Source organism: Cariama cristata, unplaced genomic scaffold (genome assembly GCF_000690535.1).
Source record: "Cariama cristata isolate BGI_N322 unplaced genomic scaffold, ASM69053v1 scaffold10608, whole genome shotgun sequence".
In the NCBI taxonomy this organism is placed as follows: Eukaryota; Metazoa; Chordata; class Aves; order Cariamiformes; family Cariamidae; genus Cariama; species Cariama cristata.
This window is the reverse complement of record NW_009629446.1, coordinates 1-22,700: the sequence shown is the minus strand read 5'-3', so window position 1 is coordinate 22,700 and position 22,700 is coordinate 1. Positions and strand designations below refer to the sequence as shown.

Genomic DNA, 22,700 nt, shown 5'->3' with positions numbered 1-22,700 from the left:
CTTTTGTTTAAACCTGTAAGGTGACATGTGCTCAGTTGCAGTAGCCTCAAACTTGCAGAATTGAGGAACTGGGAACAGGTTTTGTTAATGATTTGTCGTGGAGAGTTCTTGCTAACTTCCTGGCTAACATCCTGTTAAGGTGGGAAATAAAATTTCCTACATAGGGACCAGATGTCAGCATCCGACTTATCTATGCAGTATCTGCAGACTCAAAGTTCCATGGCAAGAACTGAAGAACATCATTATGGTCATCATAAAATACAGAATTTCCCAAAGGAAATGCTCCTATTGTTTAATTTTAAGTGAATAATTTTTATCTTGTGATGGCATAGGTGGTTTTATATTGTGTTTTTTGAAACAGCTCTTAAAACTTCATTTACTTTTGTTAGCATCATTTTGGGGTGGTGTGCATTTTTTGTTGTGTGTGGGTTGTTGGGTTTTTTGTTTGTTGCGTGTTTTTTTTTTCATTCCTGTCTACATATACAGACAAATGTGGTAAGATATTGTAGTTTAATTATAGTTAATTTTCATGTCATATTGAAACCGTGTAACAAATCCTGAAGTAATCCTTGGAGGATATAAAGATAATATGGGATTCTCTTTCCATTTGCACTGAATATATTTTCAGTAAAGCTGTTAAAATTCAATTTAAGTTAGGAATGGTGTTAGAAATGCAAAAGTGCAATGCATGCTTTGAATTATTCCCTCTTTATTCATAAACATGCAGGAATTCAAATAGCTTTAGTTTTTCACATATTGTCATTTTGTTAGGTAATGTAGTTCCACATTTTGTTCATTGCCTCTAATGTTTTAATGAGTTTTTACTTTTTGCAGTTTTGGCAGAATTAATTGAAAAGTTCGTGTTGCATCTTTCTGAAAGCCAATTGGATTGTTATTTCAGCACAGGAGACTATAAAGGTCAGTTTCCTAATAATTTATTGTTATGCAACCTCTTCGTATTTAAATTACTTTCTTTCCAAATGTATCTGTAGCATTTTGGGGGTTGTTTAAAATGTTCTTTAAGAGCTCAGAAATTCATTACTTAACTGGTGGGGAATACCTCACTTTGGAGCAAAAGATAATATGCTTGACTAAACAGTACGTTTATTTATTAATGATGGGCTTTCACATTTCTGTACGTGTAATGGAAAGACGAAGATGCAGAACAGGTGAGGGTATGATTCAAAGTATTTGTTAACACCTATTAAAGAATGATTTGCAAAGCTGGTGGCAAAAACATTTAAGATGGTGTAAGCAATCTGGCTTACCTTTTGAAAGCCCCATAATATATAGTCAACACAAAGGTATGCAATTTATATTGCATTAAAGGATGGGTATTAAAGAACTGCTATTGTTGGCAGGGTAATCTGCGTGTTAGTTTTGTACAGATGTCATGCTTACAGCCAAGAATAAAGGATTAATGATAAAGTTAATTTATTCTGAGTGTAAAGTAATACATTTTAATATTTTGAAGTACTTGCAAAATTAGAAGATTTAGAAGCATTGTTAATATCTGCTAGAAAATGCACTTTCATTCTTTACTATCTGTCCAAGACTTTTCTCTTAGGTTGTAGTTCAGTCGTTTAGAGTACTTATTCTGCCACTAACTCTGGAGAAGCAAGCCTGCTTTGAGGAGAGTCTGTTATTTATACTGGTATTTTATTCTCACATCCATAGGATGCAATTATAGTGTCCTTGGAGACTTCAGACTTGCCTTTGAAGTTTCAAAGCATAAAACCCCTTTAGTAATTTAGAGGATCTCTTTCTTTTATGTAGTGGCCTTTACCTTCTGAAAGCTTGCTAACGGAATACTCATAATTTTATTTGAGAATCTGTCTCTCTGCTTAATGAAGACAATTGCTGAAGTGACAATTCTTTCTGTCACTATTTTATTTTTCCTTAAAAGATCCTTACAGGGTTTTTGTTGTCCTGCATTAGTTTGTCATTTACTTTTCAACTTCTCAGGAGGCATTATGAGCAATAAAAATCTTTTCATGGACTCGTAAGACTTGCTGTTTACATATTTCTGACACTTCCCAATTCAAATTGTGATTTTGATTGTTCCTTTAAAAGCCCACATAATGTCTTCATGATGATAATTTCTTATTTGACACCTAGACTTGTCCTTCCTGCTCCTCTCTGTACATCCCTTTTTAGGTCGCAGTTCAAAGTGTCACACATTCTCCAATGATATGGAAGGCCCAGCTGTAGTTTTCTTTTCTATCTTGGGCAATGCCTGTCTTGCATTTCTTTGGAGAACAGCATAGTCCACAGACCTAACTTTTCAAGATTATCTTAGTGTTTCTTGTTAGAAAAACAGGAAAACCCGCTTAGTTTGAATAAGGCAAAAACTAAATGAAGGAGGAACAGTCATCTAACTGGGCAACCTCTAAGTGGATGCCTTGCCCAGCAAAGGCAGCATCCTGATGTTTCTTAATCATAACAGCTAAGCGCCTCCATCTGATGTGGAAGAACTCTAATGAAGCACTAGTCCATACTCTGTTCACTTAAATGGCGAGTACCTTAATTTCAATCCACTCTTCTCAACCTTTTGTTCAAAGCTAGGATTTAATTTAAAACATGTTCAGGAAAGCTGAACCTGGATCTTCTACTTCATTAATTTCACCATGAAGCAGCGATTAGGTGGAGGTGACATCAACACTACATTATTTGTCTAAAATTTAATGCCAACTTTGAAGAAACACCAGGTTTGAAAGTCCTGTGACAATTGCATACATCAAATTAATTTGGTGTATGGAAAATGGAAAATCCCAGAGAATAGGTACAGGAAAACAAAGATAGCATAGTAAAAGCCTTAATTCTGGATTTTTCTTGAGCTTGACAGATTTTCTTTCCATGATAAACCAACCCAGTCTGTATGACATTCGTTTTTGTATTTTCTGAATACTACTTTTTTCAGTCTTATAAAGGCACTGTTGGTTATTAATTCTGGAAAAGTTTGCCTGTTCAGTTCTGAAATAAAAGCTCCAAAATTAAAGGATTGGCCTATGAACAATTTTCATTTGCAAATGTTTTTGATATCCTGTATGCTTTAATGAAGACAAGCCTGGAAATGGGAGAGTGAGAAGCCTTCTCAAGGATAGTTAATAGTCTGGTGGGAAGAAACTGGTGTGAAATGGAGTCAAAGGGCTGGTGTCTTAATGCTTTCTTTCCCCATCAGCAACACCATTATCACAGACTCTTTTTGTGAAGAGTTCTCCAGTCCAGCAAAGAGCAAACAGCATATGTTTCATCAAGGGTTTCTTTTAAGTTTTATAGGGAAATAGTTACTAAAATTTCATAGCACCTTTTTCAGACAGGTGTAGCAATGACTGTTGACAAGGGAAACTAGACCAATAAATTAATGCTGATTGATGTGAAAGTGAAACAAAAATCTGGCTCTAAAATTGAATCTATGATCATACTCCACTCTGGAACAGTAAAAGGGCTTGATTGTAAGAATCAGTAGCTAAATTTACACTCATTTCGGGTTCTTTTTTACATTATAAAAGGTACGGTGTGGCATTCCTATGAAAATAGGGAATGTGCTTTGAGAACCCAGGTCTGTATGATGCTTCGTATGATGGTACAGGACAAACAAAACATGCTCAAATCTTTATCAGACCTTATTTACTTAAAATTAAGTTTCTCACTGGTTGAATAATCATTGATATTTGTATGCATTTCCCAGGGTTTTCTACTAATGTGTATGAAGGGTTGGAATTTCTGCAAGGAGAACAATTAACTATTGAATGCCATGTTATTTCACAGTATCTTTTCCACATACGTATGTGTAAGTGCTAAGGTAAATCCTAAAACTGCTGTTACAGTAGAGACATTTTTCTGAATTAGGTAAAGCTAATGAATTATTAGAAGGTAAACTATATTCCAGAAACATCTTTCTAGCTGCATATCTAAGCCAAACATGCACTCAGCAATTGCACGTGTCCATCATTCTCTTCAATAAATTTGGGTCTGAGGAACTGCAAAACAGTTTTTAAGCGTTTTTTAATTTTAATGAAAAGAAGCCACAATTTTCATGAAAGTGGATTCAGTACAATGCATAGATAGTCAGTGTTTGTCATGTTTCTTGAAATGAGAAATTGATTATCTTAAGAAATGACAGCTTTCTAAACCTGTAGGTAGTTGTAATTAGAATAACACAGTCATCCATCTGCTGTGGAATCCCTGAGGATTTTGGTCTGTTATAAACTTTGCAAATATGGAAAAATCAAATTAGTTTCGGTTGTTATCATTTCCAAGATGAGAGAAGGAAAAATATCTGATAAACCACTATACAGTTGCAGTGTTTAATTATAAACAGTAACACAAATCTTACTTGAAGTTTACTTTCTGCTAGCAGCAATGATACTGCTGTGATGTGGATTCAGATGAGTAAAATAACATACAACATGTGTGTTCAATGTTAATGGACTGTGTGTTTGTCCTTTCCCAGAATCAATACTTTTTAGTTTGCTTTTATTTTTCTTTCTTCTTAAAAAAGACCCCCAAACACTGAAAACCAAATCATTGATGTCTAGCTGTAATAAAGCAATAGGATGGCCAGAAACTGACATTTGCTGTAGTAGTAAAATAGGCATTACGTATTGGGGATATGACTTCCTAAAATAGCCCACTTGCTCTTCCTGTTAGCAAAATCCAGTTCATTGCGTCATAAATGCTTTGTGGAAATGTATTAGTTTTCTCAAGCTTGCTTCTTCTTCCACTTGCAGAGTCATCTAATATGTTGGTGTCTGGACTTCTTAATTGATCTCCGCCATGTGTTGCAGGCTGCCCAAACTTGGGAATGCTATGACCTTTCAGGATCAACTGGGTTTTTTTGGTAGCTCTAGTTGTGCAAATGACCTTGCAGTTGAGTTCTCCACTTCCACCAGACTTGATCTCTGAACCAGCTCTGTCATGTACTGCTAGAGGGCCAGAATGTCAGGGATTTCAGGTCTTGGCCGTAAAACTCCAACGTCACTGTGTGTTCCTTCTCTAGGTGAGGCTTAGTTCTCTGGCTGAACAAAATCTCATAACAAATTTCTGCTGTTTAATGAGCTCTTAATCTTCTAAGGGTCAGGTGGATTGGGTAATGAACTGAGAAATTTTTAAAACACTGATGGAAATCTATCAGTATAGAGCTGATCAGAAGGAGTAGTGAATGGCTAAATAAATACAGGACTGCAACTCCAAATTGGGCTGAAAGGGAAGGAGAAGGAAGGGCATTCTTCCTTTCCTGCATCATTTGATGAAAGCACTTCTTTAAAGAGGGGTGCCCACTTTAAAAGCAAAAAGCATTTTGGTCTTTGCCAGTTTATATGTAACTGGTCTGAAAATGTGGTTCATTCTTAATGATTTTGCTGCCAAAAACAGCTTGAGTGTTTGTAATGACCAGTACATAAAGAAGATCTAGATATGAAGAGTTTGATCTTGTATTGTTATGACAAGTGTACTGATGATGTAACAGATACTTTCAATAGTCAAGGTGGAATAGCACATGAGATTATTTAGCTCTGATGAGAAGCCAACAACATTCTCCAGCAATTATTCTTGGATCTTGTTTGCATTGTCTTCATTCACAGTTCAAATCCATCAATAATAATGCTTTTCTTTGAAATGGAATTTTTTATAGACAATTCTAACAATGACTGTGAGATTTGGACTGTTGGAAGTGCTCTAGATGAGCAGGCTGGTGGAGGAGATAACACCATCAAAAAATGGTAGCAAAATGGCGGAAAATATAGCGAGAAACATATGACTTCTGTTCTGCCCCAAGTCTAAATAATGTTTTAAAGTAGAAAACTTTCATAAGGACATCAGAAGGAGAGAGGATAGGTACTGACAAAACATAAAATTCTATACTGCCTGCTTGGGCACATGCCCATGGACAATGTCAGTGTTTAGGTACCTGTTGAAGAGTAAGTATTAAAGATTTTTGAAGCATCTGCATGAATTAGGCAGGTGGCTCCAGCCACTAAACTAAATTCTTTAGTTTAAAGTTATCACTGACAATTAATAGGTTACAGTCCTTGGTGTTTCAAAGGAAGCATCTTCTCTTTTGAATGAACAAGATTGTGTTAAATAACGGATTTAAAAAAGATTTGAGAGCAGGCGTAACAATATTTCTTATGATTAGCTTATCTGAAGTGTGTTTGGTAAGTTGCTAATATAAAGAGCAGTTGCATGGCTAAAAAAAGGCTAAAAAAACCCATATCATTTACACTTACAAATGGTCCATACTTACTGCTCTAGGGTTTTTTTAATGCGTTTTAGAATGAGAGATAAAGTCAACTTTCTATTATAATATTTTTTTTTTAGATTGTAAATTCTGATATCTTTCAAGTCACTAGATTAATTTTGGCTTAATTTCTGTTTTACAGTGTTTTACATTTTTTAAAGTAAGAAATATAAAAGAGCTGTTCAACATAGAATTTTTTTATTTTATTAGATAAATAAAAAGGAAGCTGCCAAAGCATGTTGTTCATGCCATTTAATAACAGCCACAGTGTTGTATCATGTTGTTGTCTAATTCACAGTTCAGAGGTGTTCTGTCCTTTGTTTGAGGATAAACGGCATTCTAATTTAGAAAATCGATCTGTCAATGCCTTTTGTTATGAAACCCATTGTGTTTCAAAACAGTTAGTTATCTTAGGTGTATTGATAAATATCTGTCAAATGAGTTTTGTAGAAAATTAAATTCAGTGTATTAAATCAGAGATACGAGCATCGTTACAGCAGTACAGTTGCAACGCACTCCTGCAAGCTTACTGGTGAACTTTTTATCTATGGATTGCAATATGCGGTATTTCAATATTCCACTTATTGTTAGTAACAATTTTCTAAGCTTAATGGAGCATTTAAGGTTTCTGGGTCCAGTTTTTAATCAGTGGACAGTGGTCTTTTGTGTATTCTAAATCATTTTACAGTTTTCTAAAACCTAGTCTTCCCAGTCTATTAATTGGTAAACAAAATGGAAAATCAAAACTTTTGACCGAGGACAAAGAGCCAGAGTTTGCGTGTTCGCATTGTGAGTTGTGGATTGGCAGCAACTTGACTGCCTAGTCTACAGAGCTATGATAATATCAAATACATTGGTCTACAAAAGCAAGAATTTTTGCCCTGATGAGGTACTATATAATATAGGATTATTATTCAATCCAAACTCTATGTTAATTTTATCTTCCTTCACAATACAGGGGAAAATATCAAAAGGAAAACTGACATGGAAAAAACCCTCTTCAGCAGCTAAGAAATTATTAAAACAGAGAAGAAAAGGCAATGAGAATCGATGAAATCAGTTGTGGTGTTTTGATGTTAATGGGAAATAAGCATTCAGTACTTGCTGTAAACTGTAACAGAATGGAAGCTGGGCTCAGATTGTGGGTTGTGATACGGCTGTCCCTCATTACACCCCTGCTGGGCTGGGGTACCAGCTGCTTTGCCACCCGCAGGAGGATCCACCTCAAAATGGAGACAGGGCTTCCTTGGGGCTGAGAGGTTGTTACACTGCTTGCCCCTCTCCTGCCATTCTATATGATTGTGTCAGGACTGAACTAGCCATTAGTCATAGCCCACTCATTCCGATTCCCCCTAGTTTCTGGGATGTAAGTATGCCTCTTGCCTTCACAGTTGCACACAGGAACCTGGAAATGAATTGACTTAGTATGGTAATTGCAGCCTGAGTAAACAGGTAACTTGGAACAGGAGCTGTGAAAAGATACGAACTCTTTCACTCGTCTCGGTGGGTTTTTAACTGAAATGTATTCTTCCAAATATTGTGTTGCTGGTATGCTATGCAAAAGTTATTTCAACTTCTGTTCTTTGGGTAAATAAAACCTCTGATACGGGTTTGCTATTTCAATCCCATCAGATTATTGAATAAATTCATTTTACTCAAAGACCAGTTGCTTTTTCGTATGTATAAATGTATTTGTCAAAAGTACAAGGTTAATTTCTCATTACCCTAACATTTAGATCGTTTTCCGCTATTAAAGTTTTAATACAGAGCGGGTTTTTTTTCTTACCATACTTCCTCTGCTGAATTTCATTGCTTTATTGTCGAGTCATTTTGCTGTATTGTTTCATTCATTAAAATTTTAACCTACTTCATCTCATCTAAGCAGAATCCTCTTTTTTTTTTTTCTTTAAATTTTCTTCCTAACCAGAGGCATTTTCTCCCTTAACTTGTGAATATTTCATCTTTAATACCTTAGTCCTTGTTTGCTTACCAGGAACATAGAGTGTTTACCTGAATGGGTAGCCAGGGAATCCTTCAGTTTGATTTCTGTATCTGTCTGAGAAGGATATATAAAAAATACATATGAAAGTTACTGTGTGATCTGCTTAATCAGATTTTTACATTTATCACTTACAGGAATGTATTTTTAACTTCTGCTGCCATATCTGTTATTTACATTTTTAACAAATTATGTCACTTGTTAGGGTTTGTGTTTTTTTTAATTTATCTGTTCCGTTTGTTGTTTTTTAAGTAGCACTTTGAAAGAAGTATATTAAAGGTTTAAGCCCTCAGCTTTGTAACTCATAATATTACTGGACTAATTTTTTTCTGAGGTATAGTTATCTTGGATGATATATGTACATGACAGAAATAATGCCCCATTTTTAATTGCATTTAGAATTTAAAGTTTTGAGAAAATATTACAACGGAGGTTGCTCTAATTCATCATTTATTAATTTGTCTAACTTGGATTTTTAATTTAAGCAACTGCAGAAAATGGGGAATATATTACTCTATGTGAAAGAACAATACATAGAAATAGAGGATTTTTTAAATCCATCAGTTATAAAGTTTTCTGTGATTCATATCAAAATAGAATTTTTGTTAATAAAGTTGATTTTACAGCTAAGAGACTTTAAGGTCACTGGAATGGAAGAAAGTAGATCAGAAAATGCTGCTTTATCTGATTCCTTGGCCAGAAAGAGTAAAGCTCTACTAAGAAATGGGACTGAAAACGAAGATGATGTTTGTTTACATCATGCTGTAAAACTAATTATAACTATACTAACAGTGAAGATTTCCTTATAAAGAAGGTGATTTTAATCAAAAAAATAAACATATATGAAGAACGCGGGTTCTTGATGCATCCTTTACAAACACTACTAAACTCATTTGGAATAAGAAACAGTTCTCCAGAATTTGTATTCATATATAAAAGAAGCTTTACATTAGTATTCAGTTAAAATCATATTTATCATAATCCTTTACTATATTTTTTTTCTTTTGTTTTAGCCATGGATGCAGATGTGAAGAATGAAAGCCTTTCATCTGTGCAGCAGCTTGGTGTTGAAATGACAGTCAGGTACATGGTATTAAAATATTTCCCTAGTGTATTTCTAGGATTTGTTTGATTTTCATGGAGCGACTTTAATGATACTTAATCCATCAACTCAGTGCTTTATACTGTTTAAATCTAAAGATCATCTTTAAGAAAATGAATTCTGACTTTGAAAATGAAAAAGGTATTAGTATATAATTAAATTATCTTTACAGATTATATAGGTTATTATCCTTTGTTGTTGTAAAGGCTAATTGTAACTTCTTAGTAAGATTTACCGTAAAATTACATTACCCTGAGTTATGTGTCTTTTGTTACCTCACATTACTTCCCTAAAGGGTTCTGTTTAGCTAAGCTTTGTTATATGCCATTTAAACATTTTACTTGCCTGGTAATTTGCAGAACCATGATGAAGGAAAACCTAATGTGTCTGTACTTCCACAGATTGTTATCTTTAGCATTAATATTTGAATTTTGATGCTAATAATTACACATAAAATATACTTAAATGGAATTCTAAATAATGTATGTGAAGAAAATGAGTCGTGTGTTAGAGTACTTGCTGCTCCACACCGCAGTCTTAAAACTGAACTACAAGGAATTTAGATGAGGAATTGCAACACTGAGTAGCAGATGTTTGGTGTGTATCCCTCCCAGATAAAGCATAATAGGTTTTATTAAACCGTTTCTGTGTATATCTGCAACATAGTGTATGCGATGATCAACGCTATGACAGCTTAACTTTCACAGGCCTGTTAAATATGAGGGGTTTTTTTAATTTTATTTTTTGTAATTCCTAAGCTTAAACTGTTTTGGTTTTTAACTTTTTGTGCTAGATACGGAAAATATCTAAACTTGCTAAAAGAACATGCTGAAAATGAGCTGTGCTTCGTGTTAGTGAATTGTGAGAAATTTCTGAAGCAGCAGCAGGGAACTGTGGTATCCTCACTTTGTATCCTTTCACAATGGCATAAATCTTATTGCCTAAAAATGCTAGTGGAATTTGAACTCTCGTTTTGGGCTTCTGATGGTGGTGTATATGTGTAATAGATACTGAGAGAAAAGAAAAAAAGCAGGACTTTTGAAATTTTGTTAAGTTAAAATGCAATATCCAGCGCACTCAAGAAAATCTTCACCCTTTTGTTCCTATACTTTGTTAAATTGTAAGTCTCATTCATTTTTGACATAAACTTTTGGAATAGGATGACATCTTTCTGTATGTGATAAAGAGTCTGCAACAATGCACCTTTGAGCATTAACAAGTATTTGTGGTAGTCCTACAATACCAACAACTTTAATGGTATTTCCCATGTAATGATATGTGGCTGTAATCTCATCAACAGGAACGTTTTGACTTCTGACTCTTCTGCATCTCCTGTGGAACTTTCTTTTAAAATAAAACAGATACCCCATTCCAACAAGCTTTGCTATATTCTTCAGATATTAGACTTACATATTGCTATTAAAATACACTTCAGGTGTATTAGAGTATGCTTAATCTCTTTTTTAAAGTTTTTCTTTTACTTTGTTTTTTTTTTTCCATAATCTTCACAACTCCTGTTTTCCTCCTCCACCTTTCTCCTCTCTTATACTATAAGCACATTTGGTTTGGCAACGGGCTTTTTGCATTTACTTGGGTTTTGTTTACTTTTGTTGATTTGGCTTGACTGCTAATGGACTGGAGAAAAAAAAGTAGTGTATAGGGAAAAATAGCTTAAATAATTTCTTTTCATTCATTTTGAGAGGCAGCCGTGCCTCAAGAAGCTGCCTTCTGTGCAGCTCTATTTCCCCATGTCCCATCACTAACAAACCAGCTTTTGCCTCTCTGTTCGTGGGCCTGGGGAGGCAGAGGGCTGGAGTTACTGCAGGGCGAGGAGGAGGAGATCTCTGCCGAGTTCCTTAACCTGCTCACGAAGGCTGCTTGCAGGAGCGCTGTCCTGGCTACGACTGGTTTGCGTCTTCTGTCTTCCTCATAATGGCAGGGGACCAGGAGAAGACACTGACGTTTCTTCAGCGATTTTCACGTCTTCTTGTTTCAGCATTTCTCTGGCTACCAAGGCTGCATAAATCTGTAAGAATTTATAAGCTGTTTCTTTCTGAAAGGCAACTTTGAAAGTTTCTAAAGAAGACTTTATCAATTTCCTTAGTTTTGGGTGGAATTTTTTTTAATGCATTAAGTTTTCATTAAAGCCCTCTAACTGAATACATGACCTTGAAAAATTCCCTCAGAAAAATACAGATTTGACATTTGATCAAATGGTGGTTTAAAAGTAGTGAAGTAACAGGTGGACTGATAGTAAAGGCAATGTTACTGAATTTTAAAGCTGGCAGTAAAGTAAACTTTGTTAATGGCATTAAATTCTGTGTGAAGGCTACGATACTGTTGAATGACTTTTTTTTATTATTACAGTGTGTAAGTCCATCCTTTTGATTTTTTGTAGTAAAACTGTTTGGTTTAAAATTTGCTAAATATGCTATAATGTATTTAGCAAATTTTAAAACTTATTACTGCCCAAATACTGAATGCTTGACAATTTTAAATTATTAGTATTTTGGATCAAGTTTGTAGTATAGGAAACATAATTTCCATCTTTTATTAGGGGCGATTCCATCTATTTAAAATAAAAACCTTCCAGTTTGTCTTTATACATTGTCATATTGTCTTGAGTGTTTTGAACATAAATTATAAACCAGCTGTAGTCTTTACTAGAGAATTCAGGGGTTTAAGAAGCGCAGATTAGATTCTGTACCTCTTCTGCCTGCAAGCTTCTGTATTAATATGAATTGGTCTGGGCTTGTCACCAGAAGTGACCGTATTGGTCCACTCGCAGCACTGAGTCCAGCCCTCGGACTGTTTCCAGCACAATGAAATTTTGCTCCATTTTGAAAGTATAACTGTGCTGAACGCTGTCAGTGCTGAGAACTTCAGTGTCGTCTTCCGTACAAGAACCAGCCAGCAGTACAGGCAGCTTGCTGCAGTGTGAATGTTCCTTCTCAATACCGAAATGATTTCTTTTTCATAATGTATCTTGAAAACACATACTGCAAAGAAACGTGCACACAGAAAACAGCTTTAAGTACCATAGAGGTTCCACTCTATCCACCAGTAAATGGAAAAAAAATATTCCAACAGAAATTAGTCGTCTTCTTTTTTCCTTTTGTTCTTTTGTTTAAAATATAACAATGGTTTCTCCATCCCTGCTTTGATAATTAAGGCTTACATGCAATAAAGAACTAGATTGGTAATGCAAAGGAATACTGAGGATATATCTAATAACAGTTTCTAACTTAATTTTCTTTAGTTTAACTACATGTTTTTCCTGATGGTAGTGACAGCTTTTTTGTGTATTATATTTCCTGTCTCTAAAATAACTGGGATGACTTATCTTCCAAGTAAACGGATGTATTTTTATATATTGTTCTCTGCAAGGTGTTTTAAAATAACACATTTCTGTAGTCTGTAATCCGTTTCCTCAATTATGTTGTTGATGATGATGTTGTTTTCATCAGATGCACCTGCCTATTACCACCGTGGAATCTGGTATCCATCCAGTCTATTTTTGCAGTGCTCACCACATTGAAATGTTGCTGAAAGCTGAGTTGCCACTTGCCTTTTCAGCCTTCCACATGTCTGGTTTCACTCCATCCCAGGTAACTGATGAGAGCATATCAAAATGTCATCAACTTTTTGACTTAAATCCACAAAATCAAAGATGTTCAGGAGCTACTGTGATTTTTCTATACAGCATTTGTGTGGTGGTTATGAAACGGGGTAAGAGAGAGCACTGAGCACATAGTGACTTAGAGCTTCTGAAAAGAGAAAGCAACTGACTTTGGAAGAATAATGACAGCGTACTACAGCTGATGACCTTCCATTACATGTTCATGCAGAATATTTGATAAAAGTAATATATACTAAAACCTCAGATTTATCGTTAAAATAAATAGAATATCTTATTCCCTGGAATAATTTTCTAAAGTTTCCATAGAATGGAAATGAGTAATTTGGGATAGGTGTATAATAGAAAGCAGTTCAGGTGATACTAGAGCAAAATTAATTTTTTATGAGCTACCATAGCTCTTATAATCAGGTAACACACTATTCTTCTGTACTAAAGAGGTGTTACTGAAGAAGAATATTTATCCCTAATGTTAGCTTTCATTTTACCTACTTACTGCAATTCTTTGGTAGTATGGAAAGCTATGTATGGAGCATTACTTGTAAAGACTATAGTCACAATGAAGCATAAACAGCTTCATGCAAGAATGAGTTAGATTGCCAGTGCAAAGGACTGCTTACCACAGTAAGAAAGCTGATTGCTGTTCCAAGGCAAGAAAAATATTTTCCATCTTATGCCTTCAAAATTCCTTTTTGCCACCCGATTTGCAGCTTAAGAGACTTCTTAATGAGGGCAGATGCCAGTGTGGTATGGATAATTGCTTAAAATAGTCAGCTTGGGATTTGGTCTTTGAGAAGACTGGCAGATGACAGACTTTATCTCAACGTAAGAATGAGGTGTTCATAATAAGGTTCCTGTTTTGGGGTGGGGAAAACACATGGGAACAGTTGCTCCTTCCTCAGCTATTCTTGTGTAAGTTATACTGTATGCTATTTTAATTGTTTGCACTCAATTAATAATAGACAATAATTTATTATTCTAAACTACTGACAAGGTGTTTTGTTTGGGGTGTTTTTCTTTTTTTTATTTAACGTGTTATTGAAATGCCACTGGTAGGTGCCACTGTATCTTCTGTGTGATCTTTGCAGTTCTGCAGGTTTAAAAACAAACAAGCCCTGAACTGTGAAAACAACACTGATGTATTCAAGTACTTGTGTGCATCAATAAATACCTGAGAAGAGTTTTAATGCCAGAGTATCACTGCTGTCATCTAATTAGAATCTTGGTACTTCTGCTGCTGCATATTTTTAAACACTTTAAGGACTGATTAGCAGAAGATTTGTGGCCTAGAACTAAATTAATACATACCTTAATACATTGTGATTTAGAACTGGAAAAGGAGAGTCGCTAGTTGTGTTCCATACCCACTTCATTAAATGAAAACGTGTCTTAGGGAAGGGCCTAACATTCATTTGTAAGGCAAAGAACTACTTTAATTTAAAGGAGAATCCCCATTAAATACACCCTCATCACCCTAATTACCCTTTAGGTCACATTTTAAAAAAACTCTTGAAAAAAATCACCTTCAGTTTCACTGGGCTTCGAGTTTTATGGCTCAACCTCAGGAGTTGCCAGAATATACTCAGGTAAGTGAGATGCATGGATGCAGGGTCTTATGTTTAGCAGAACTCACTGGGAGTCTATTCAGAGGCTGTGATTTTAAAAAAAGGTGATTCTTGGCTTCTTTTGTACGTTATCCCTTTTATTTTCATAAGTAGGGTAATGTTATAGGAAAAAGGATCTGTAGTAGAGAAAAGAGATAAAACTGATCGATTATGACTGAATGTCTACTGAAATTTAATTACATATAACTTCATTCTCATCTAGATTTGTCTGCAATGGATAACTCAGTGTTTCTGGAATTACATGGACTGGAGTGAGATCTGTCACTACATTGCTATATGTATTTTCCTTGGGCCTGATTATCAAGTATATATGTGTATTTCTGTGTTCAGACACCTACAGCAAGACATCCTGAAGCATGCTGAAGCCCAAGATCTTCAGGTTTTTCTTAAAGTAAGGGTTTCTTTTTTAGTTTTTCAATTGCAGAAGGGAAGCAAAGCTCTCAATACTGAGAATAGATGTTACTTAATCTGAAGCTGTTATTGAATTTCACTTATTGAGTAAAATGATTCTTTCATTTTATTTACTTCCCAGCAAGAAATTGTGGTATAGTATTTTCCAGAGAATAGTTTTCCTGCATTTTGTCCTGATCAGTTGCCTTTGTAAGCAAATAGTCACATTAAGTCATGAGGGCATTTGATTCAGTTCTCTCTATGTGGCCTCAGTCTCATTTAACGAGATGTTCTACAGAAAGGTGGTTTTACACCGTGATCTCCTACTGAAGCTTGAAGAGACGTCGCACAAAGCTCAGTGAGCTGTTGTTTTGAGCGGATGCCATTTACTAAACAACCAGCCTCACAGTTTCATATTCTTTGCTGTATTACAAATTATCTTTGGTTATTGGATTCTTTTTGCAGATTACAGCTTAGCTATAGATGCAGTCGTGAATAGATACAACTACTTGACTTTTTTTCCCCAGAGACATTTTTGCTTTTTTTTCTCTGGTCTCTTTTTTTTTTTTTTCCCCTTCCAGTCAAAATTCTTTTGAGAACTATATATCTGCATATTAGTCTGTCCTAACAATAGTAGTTTTCTGACTAGTTTGCATCCAGCTTACATGTTCTTAAATATGAATAATATGTCAGCTCAGTAACTTTCCTTGAAAATGTTTGGTACACAGTCTGAGTGAATTGTTCTGTTTGGCCTAGTTTTGGTCAGTGTGGGTTAAAAACTCCTTCATCTTGATGGCCTTATTAGGATAGTTTCTGTAAATTATAGAAGAGCGAATTTGAATGTTGTCACCTACAGTATAAACAGGCCAAAGATTTGACATGGTACTGTTAAATTAATGAGAAATACTGTATATTAATGCACTATTGGAGTATTTACAATCCATTGAGTAACTAGTGCAGACAAAAAGGAGTTAATAGCATACTTAAACTGTACTTTTGCTTTTGATAACTCCTAATTCATCTAAAGAAAAAAAAAATTGTTCTGTCCTTGTATTCATTCAATTTCAGCTATATTATGGGTTTCATTTGAGGTTACTTGGGTTTAATACTTGCAAAGGTGTTGGTCAGCTGCTGTTTTACTGAAATAACCAACTTCAGTTTCAAGTTTTAGCCTATTTCTCAGCACAACATTCACAAATTTGCATTACTGTAGTGGAGCAATTCTCTTAAAAGTGGAAGTATAAACTATTCTGAGAACATAATCCAAGTTAAGAAAAGAACCCAACACAGCTACAATCTTTGAATATTAAATTTTTTTTTAATTTAATGTCACATCTTGAACTTCATACTGACAATGATCATTTACTATATGAACAAGTCCTGCTGCCTATTTTCCTTCCAAGAACCAGTAGTACTTTCTATTTTTAACCATTTAACATGCTTTATGACTGTAATCAAAAGATGATGATTTGACAGGAATACACATTTGTTGGTATTACCTAAAAGTAGTTCCAGCTAGCTATTAAAATTAAAACCAAGTATTTTCTTCTTAAAATATTGTTGTATATAAATATACTTTCATTTGCACATGACAAAAGGAGTTGGAGTCAACTTTGCTGTCAGTTCTGATGACATTATGCCTAGCACTTAAAATTACTAAAACATTCACCCTTTCAATGTGTCCTTCTAGTCCTAAAAAACAGGTGAACACCTGTGAAAGAGATCACCTTCTATTACTTTGTAATTTGCCTTTCCTCTAAGTAATGAATTGTCCATGAACATTTTTCCAGTTCTTTCTGTTGTCTGAGATGGGTTACTAACAGTTATGATCCCTTCGAGATATCTTGAAGTTTCAGCATTAACTGAATTTTAAATTTATTGCTTGGTCTTTTATTAATCCTTTCATTGAAGGATGAAGGGGCCTAGCTTTGCAGTTTCCACATGTGAATGAAGAATACTGTAACCTACTGCCTCAGTAAACCTGTCTTGACTATCTTGGTTTCATTTGGCTAAAATAGAGAAACTGGGCCTACAGGGTTTGTGACTTCTTGTAATAGTATGTCAGTCTTTTCTAGGAGTAATTTAGCTACTCTTCACTTTATTTTCTGTGAGTATGGGCCATATTGACAACTAAGTTGCTGACCAGTACTTTAATATGTGCACACATTTAATCAATATAGGATTTGACTGCTTAAAAAAAAGAAAAAAAGAAAAAAAGTGAAATACATACTACAGTTCTCTCTTGGAGTCATTTTTCTTTTCCACTGTAGTCAACCTTCATGCAGTGTGAGAAGAGCAACTTGGAAGGTAAAATCATGCCTTTGCTTTCACTTGTGAGTAGGGGAGGAAAAATACAAAGACCATCTCGAATTCCTGTTCAGATGCCAAAGTGCAGCCTTCCAAGCCTGAGGAGATGTTCTCAGGAGAATGCTCCTTAGCAGAGATGCGCAGTCACTACACCAGCAGGTACAACGTGTCTGCAGGGACTGTCTGGCTTCAGAGAGCTTTTTGCAGTGCCTGCTGTCAACCGTGGTGATACTGCTTAGTAGGTGGTGGGCCCACAAGTTGTTCCAGTTCAAAGCAAATTCACCTGTCTTACCTAAATTGTTTTTCAGGATCCTGCTTTCTGCTGTGCATCCTCCCTCTCCCTCTAATATATTAGCTAAAAGAGGGAACATGGCCTGTTTGTTTCTCCTTACTGAAGGCATCTTCTTTTACTCTAGGCTTTGGAATTAGTAAGAATTAATTGTTTGGGGTGATGCAGAAGTGTTTATTCTGAGTTTATTTAAGCAATTCATAAAGATCTTTATCATTGATTTTAAAAATAAGTATCTACTGTTACTCTCCTGGTTTTATGGAGAATCTAGTTGGATATAAAAGCCACATTAACAAACTTTTAGCATGCCATGTGCTGGTATAGAAATGTTTGAAAATAATATTTTGGTACCTGGCTTTGCCTTCTTAAAACTTACTTTGTTTTCCTTAAAAATCTTCATATGGCATGTTCTCCAAAAATGAGAAGAACAACATCCACCTGAAAAAAAAAATTGTTACCAAGACTGTAATTAGAAAGAACTCCCTGGAAGCAGATATTACCAATTCTTTATTTCTGAATGAAATGTAATAAAATGTATGTGTATTAAACACCCAGGCTGTGACAAGCAGAACAAAATAAGCTACCTTTAGAAGCTTGGAATTCATTAAATTTGAGTTGCACATCTTTTTTTTCCTAGCTTATAAATGTTTTCTGTGTGTATTTGTGCAGGAAGAAGCACTCCATGGATTTCGAGTGATTGATTATTTAGAATACATGGAAAGCTTGGAGGCGATGTACAGACCTATGCTGCTGAAAGACATGAGGAACATAAGAGTGCAGAACACATAGATGAAGAAAACAAGCACTTTATTTTCCAGTTTTGGTTACTGGATGGTTCCAGTTTTGAAAGGATGCTGATTGATTGATATATCAATCTCACCTAAAATAAATCAGGCTGTGTAAATGTACATACTGTAAAATAAATAAGGAAGGGTTTCAGAATATAGTTTTTGCAAAAGGACTTAATCTAAGTTTGATGACCTAAAATACCACATTTTCCCAGGCACATATATATGCAGCCTCATTTGCAGTGAGCAAAAAGTAGAACCCACCTGTAGGATGCTGAACTGTCTTCCTTGTAAAGCCTTGAAGCTGTTCCTAACTCGTTGTATTATTGCCTTCTCCTTGTAGCACAGTCCTAAAACCTTCATATTTTGCTGGGGTCTGACAAAATGATTTTTCTTAGAAACAACTGCTAGTGTGTATCCATATGCATGAAAAGTCAACAAATGAAAAACAAATTCCCTGTACACAGCTGTTCTGACCTTGTGGATGAAGTTGAGAAAATGGAGTGTTCAAATACATGCATTGAAAAAAGACTGATATTCTTGTCTTTTTTAAAAATAAAATAAATAATTTTGTGATATAAAACATACATTTGTAACATACACTGTCTGTCTGCATAAGTGAATGAGAAGTCCTTGAGCAGCCTGCTTTTCATAGCTCTGGAAAATGATCGTCTTTAAAGATTCTGGTTTCATTCAGACATGAAAAAAAATAAGCTTCATCTGTGCTCACCTTTTGTCATCAATGAAAAGCAAGAATTAAGGCTGCTAGATATTTTCTAATACCTGTGCCATGTGGGTAAAATTTCAACGTTGTTGAAGTAAACAGAAATTCAAATTGGTAAATTGCCCTGTACCGTGTAATATCAGACCCTTAGTACCTTGATGTTTCCAATGACATTGCTTTTTCATCAAGTGAAACAAGATTCAGCATCTCTAGCAAAAAGTTACTTATCATCTGTATTCTTATAAGATGTTATATTTATACTGTGAAGTTTATGTAGCCAGCATAATTGGTCAAGTCCCTGCTGTAACTAATTTAATAACTAAGCAGTACAAATTCCCCAAACATATCCTAGTTATGTAGGCAACATTACCAGATGATGTTACATAGTGAAAGTTAAGCATCAAGTAGTTCTTTATTTGGTTAAAGAAGTAGGGAAAATATTATGTTTTATCAACACCTGCAATAATATTTTCTTTGCAGAATGTCTGGAATCTCAAAATATTTTGATTAGAATTTCTGATATAAAAAAATATTTTAGAAGTCCAACAGCAACTACAAATGTTGAATTTAGACTTGTCCAGTATCATTGCCACGTTCCTGTGAGACAAACTAAACATACTGCAGAGTTCTTGAAAAACAACTTCACTAGATAAAATGAATGTGTGAGCACGTACACAAACTCAAATTATAAAATACATTAGACCCTGCAGTGAAATTTGTAATTATATGCAACCTAAGAGTGAACACTGACAAAGGTTTTGCCACTAATTTCTATTTTCCTGACTGTGCATTTCAGAAATCCATGGGTTTAACTTTTTTTCCTGTCTAGAAAAACAAAGTGTTTTAAATATTGTTGGACTTTTGTGAACTGTCTTGGCTCAACTACATTAATAAAAGAGGCTGGCAAGTACGAGGAAAGAATTATGACAACTGATGGAACCAAGTATTTGCCTGACACCAGGGTCAAAGAATGCTAAGACTCCCATAAAATCTGTTCTTTTAGCCTTAATAGCAGTCTCTCTTTTTTTTTTTTAAAAAATAACTTTTGGGGCATATATCTCAAAATAAGCAAATGACAAACATTTAGATGGTGAGTAACACTAGAAAACTAGTATGTTTGTGCTTCTAGAAATCCTGTACATTCTTAAAGAGACTGTGATTGATTAAGCTACCACTTACTAAGCAGCAGGGGAGGTTTAGATTGCATATTAGGCAAAAATTCTTCACCAAAAGGGCTGTCAACCATTGGAACAGGCTGCCCAGGGGAGTGGTTGAGTCACCATCCCTGGAGGTATTTAAAAGAAAGACATGCAGATGTGGTGCTTAGGGACATGGTTTAGTGGTGGGCTTGGCAGTGCTGGGTTAACAATTGGGCTTGATCTTTTCCAACCTAAACAATTCTATGATCCTGTGAAGGCATCAGTTCCTTTATCAGCAGCAGATATCTGTCAGGAAAACTAGCTCTTGTGCTAGGCATTGGAGTAACCCAGGACTCTTGCCATCGAAATAGCTGCCACTTTGTATTCCTCATCCCCTAACAAAGAAGAGAGAGGCACTGCAGAGCTGACCCTTAATATCAATGACTTTCATCAATATTACATCAAATCAGTGCAAAGGGGTACAGTACACAATAACGGGGAAGATGAGTCGCATACAAATATAAAGCAAACAGCCTGAGTGCCAAGTGCTGCTACTGACAAAAGCACTTTTCGCATTGCCTCCAGTAATTCAATCAGCTACAGTTTCCCCATCTGCAAAACATCTACTATTTCATACAGTCCATGTAGGTGCTGAGATGATTAATTAGAGAATATTTGTAAAACATTTAGTGCATGAAAATTCTCTGTAAATGATAAATCTTAATAGCTGATAATAATATAAAATTCCATTGTGTCCTGTGACAGAACCAGGACATTGACATACGTTACAAATACACTGAAACAGAAGTGACGGTAGTCAGGGAAACCAATGGCATCTTCTTTGGATCAACAACAGTCTGAAAACAAATGACCGTTTTAGCAACAGATATCTGAAGACATGCTCACATGCTATATTACCTCTGGTTTGAAGACTCCGTCATCCAGCGTGACTGGCTGATACGTAAATTTTTCCCCTTGCTCATCTCCACATTTTCTTTCAGGGAACTAAAGTCTAATGAGATATAGATGTTTTCTAACTCTAAATCTATTTGTATTATTCTGGTTGCCTCTTCCAGCTTCCTTTTCCCTGCTTTCCATCTTGATTGTATTTACCTCTCTCAGGCTTTTTCCTCTCTTATTTTCAGCTGTCTCATTGTTCCCAATCCCCAGTGACAGTCCAACCACTAAACGATAAGTGTTTCCTTGCTCGTACCTAAAATGTGTAACTAAACACGATTTAAAATAAACAAGGGGGGTGGGGGGAAACCCTAAATAAAACCCCAACTTGGAAAAAATTGAGAAGCCAGTTGTAGGAAGACGTGACCTCCCAAATAAGCTGTCAGCAGTCCTGACCCAGTGTCAGACGGGGGGAAGCCAAGAACTGCTGCCTCTGCCTGTCTGCCCCAGCCCTCGAACCAGCAGCTGAATAGAAACCTCCGTGTTCTCCCTCAAAGACATGCACTTTCCAGGCCACCTCCTTCAGCAGCCTCTGCAGCATGACTCAGCCTTTTGGGATAAAATCAGTAATCTACAAAAATATTTTTCACCTGCTAAGTGTCTGCCGTGTTGCCTTTTGCCAAGTTATTTTACTTCTGATAACTTGGGAGTACCTATGAAAAAAAAAAAATACAAGTAATGCTTACTTGCTTTTGTAGAAATGACAGTTCTGCAAATGGAAGCAGTTTTCCCATTACCATATATATAATTGCTCATGCAACAAGAGAAATACTGCAGTGGAAGCAACTAGAAGGTTAAAAAAAAGTCCTTTAGATCTTATAGGAAAAAAATAGATTAAAGTTAAGTAGTTACACTCTAAACTGTTTTCCACTGTTTTAAGATGTCCAACTCAAACCCTCACTAGGTCAACAAAGTCTCAGCTTCTCTAAAGCATTTTGTGTTGTCTTAAAGTAACTTCTAGCTAATCCATAGCAATATTCCATAGATTTCAAAAGGAGATAAGTTTGAGTAACGTTAAAATATCCAAGTAAATAGCCTGGACTTCAGTCTGACATGTTATCATTAATGACAAGAGATCCTAATACAGAATAAAAGCAGAAGCACTGCTGAGCTGACATTCAGAAGGAAGTCAGAAAATGCCGGAGTACAGGCATAGGTGTGGTGTCATACGATGCACAGTAGTGACACAATGCTTCATTGCTGATCTCTTTGCATTTCATCACCTAAGGCATGAGACTTATCCTTTATTGCTTGTCCATGTAGTAGTAGTGAACATGTACTCAGTTCAATCATTTGCGTTTTTGAGACAAGGATGATGCTTCAAGGATAGCAAGAAATTTGGCAAGAAGAATGGAGCTAGCACTGGTAAAGTTTCAGGACAATCAGGGGATCAGGTCCAGCCAGCATGGGGTTATGAAAGGCAAATCCTGCTTGACCAACCTGATCTTCTATGACCAGGTGACCTACCTGGTAGATGAGGGAAAAGCTGTGGATGTGGTCTA

At 35.6% G+C, this 22,700-nt stretch overlaps 1 protein-coding gene across 1 annotated transcript in view; it reads left to right on the top strand.

The window, feature by feature from the left end:
- Nucleotides 1-18,379, top strand: part of TBC1D32 (TBC1 domain family, member 32) — a 75,365-nt gene extending 56,986 nt beyond the window's left edge. The window contains exons 26-32 of the mRNA XM_009705173.1: nt 835-918; nt 9,254-9,323; nt 10,136-10,251; nt 11,216-11,370; nt 12,810-12,950; nt 14,807-14,995; nt 18,260-18,379. Coding sequence (XP_009703475.1) covers nt 835-918; nt 9,254-9,323; nt 10,136-10,251; nt 11,216-11,370; nt 12,810-12,950; nt 14,807-14,995; nt 18,260-18,379 — 875 coding nt within the window. The remainder of the gene's footprint in view (nt 1-834; nt 919-9,253; nt 9,324-10,135; nt 10,252-11,215; nt 11,371-12,809; nt 12,951-14,806; nt 14,996-18,259) is intronic.
- Nucleotides 18,380-22,700: the final 4,321 nt, after the last annotated feature.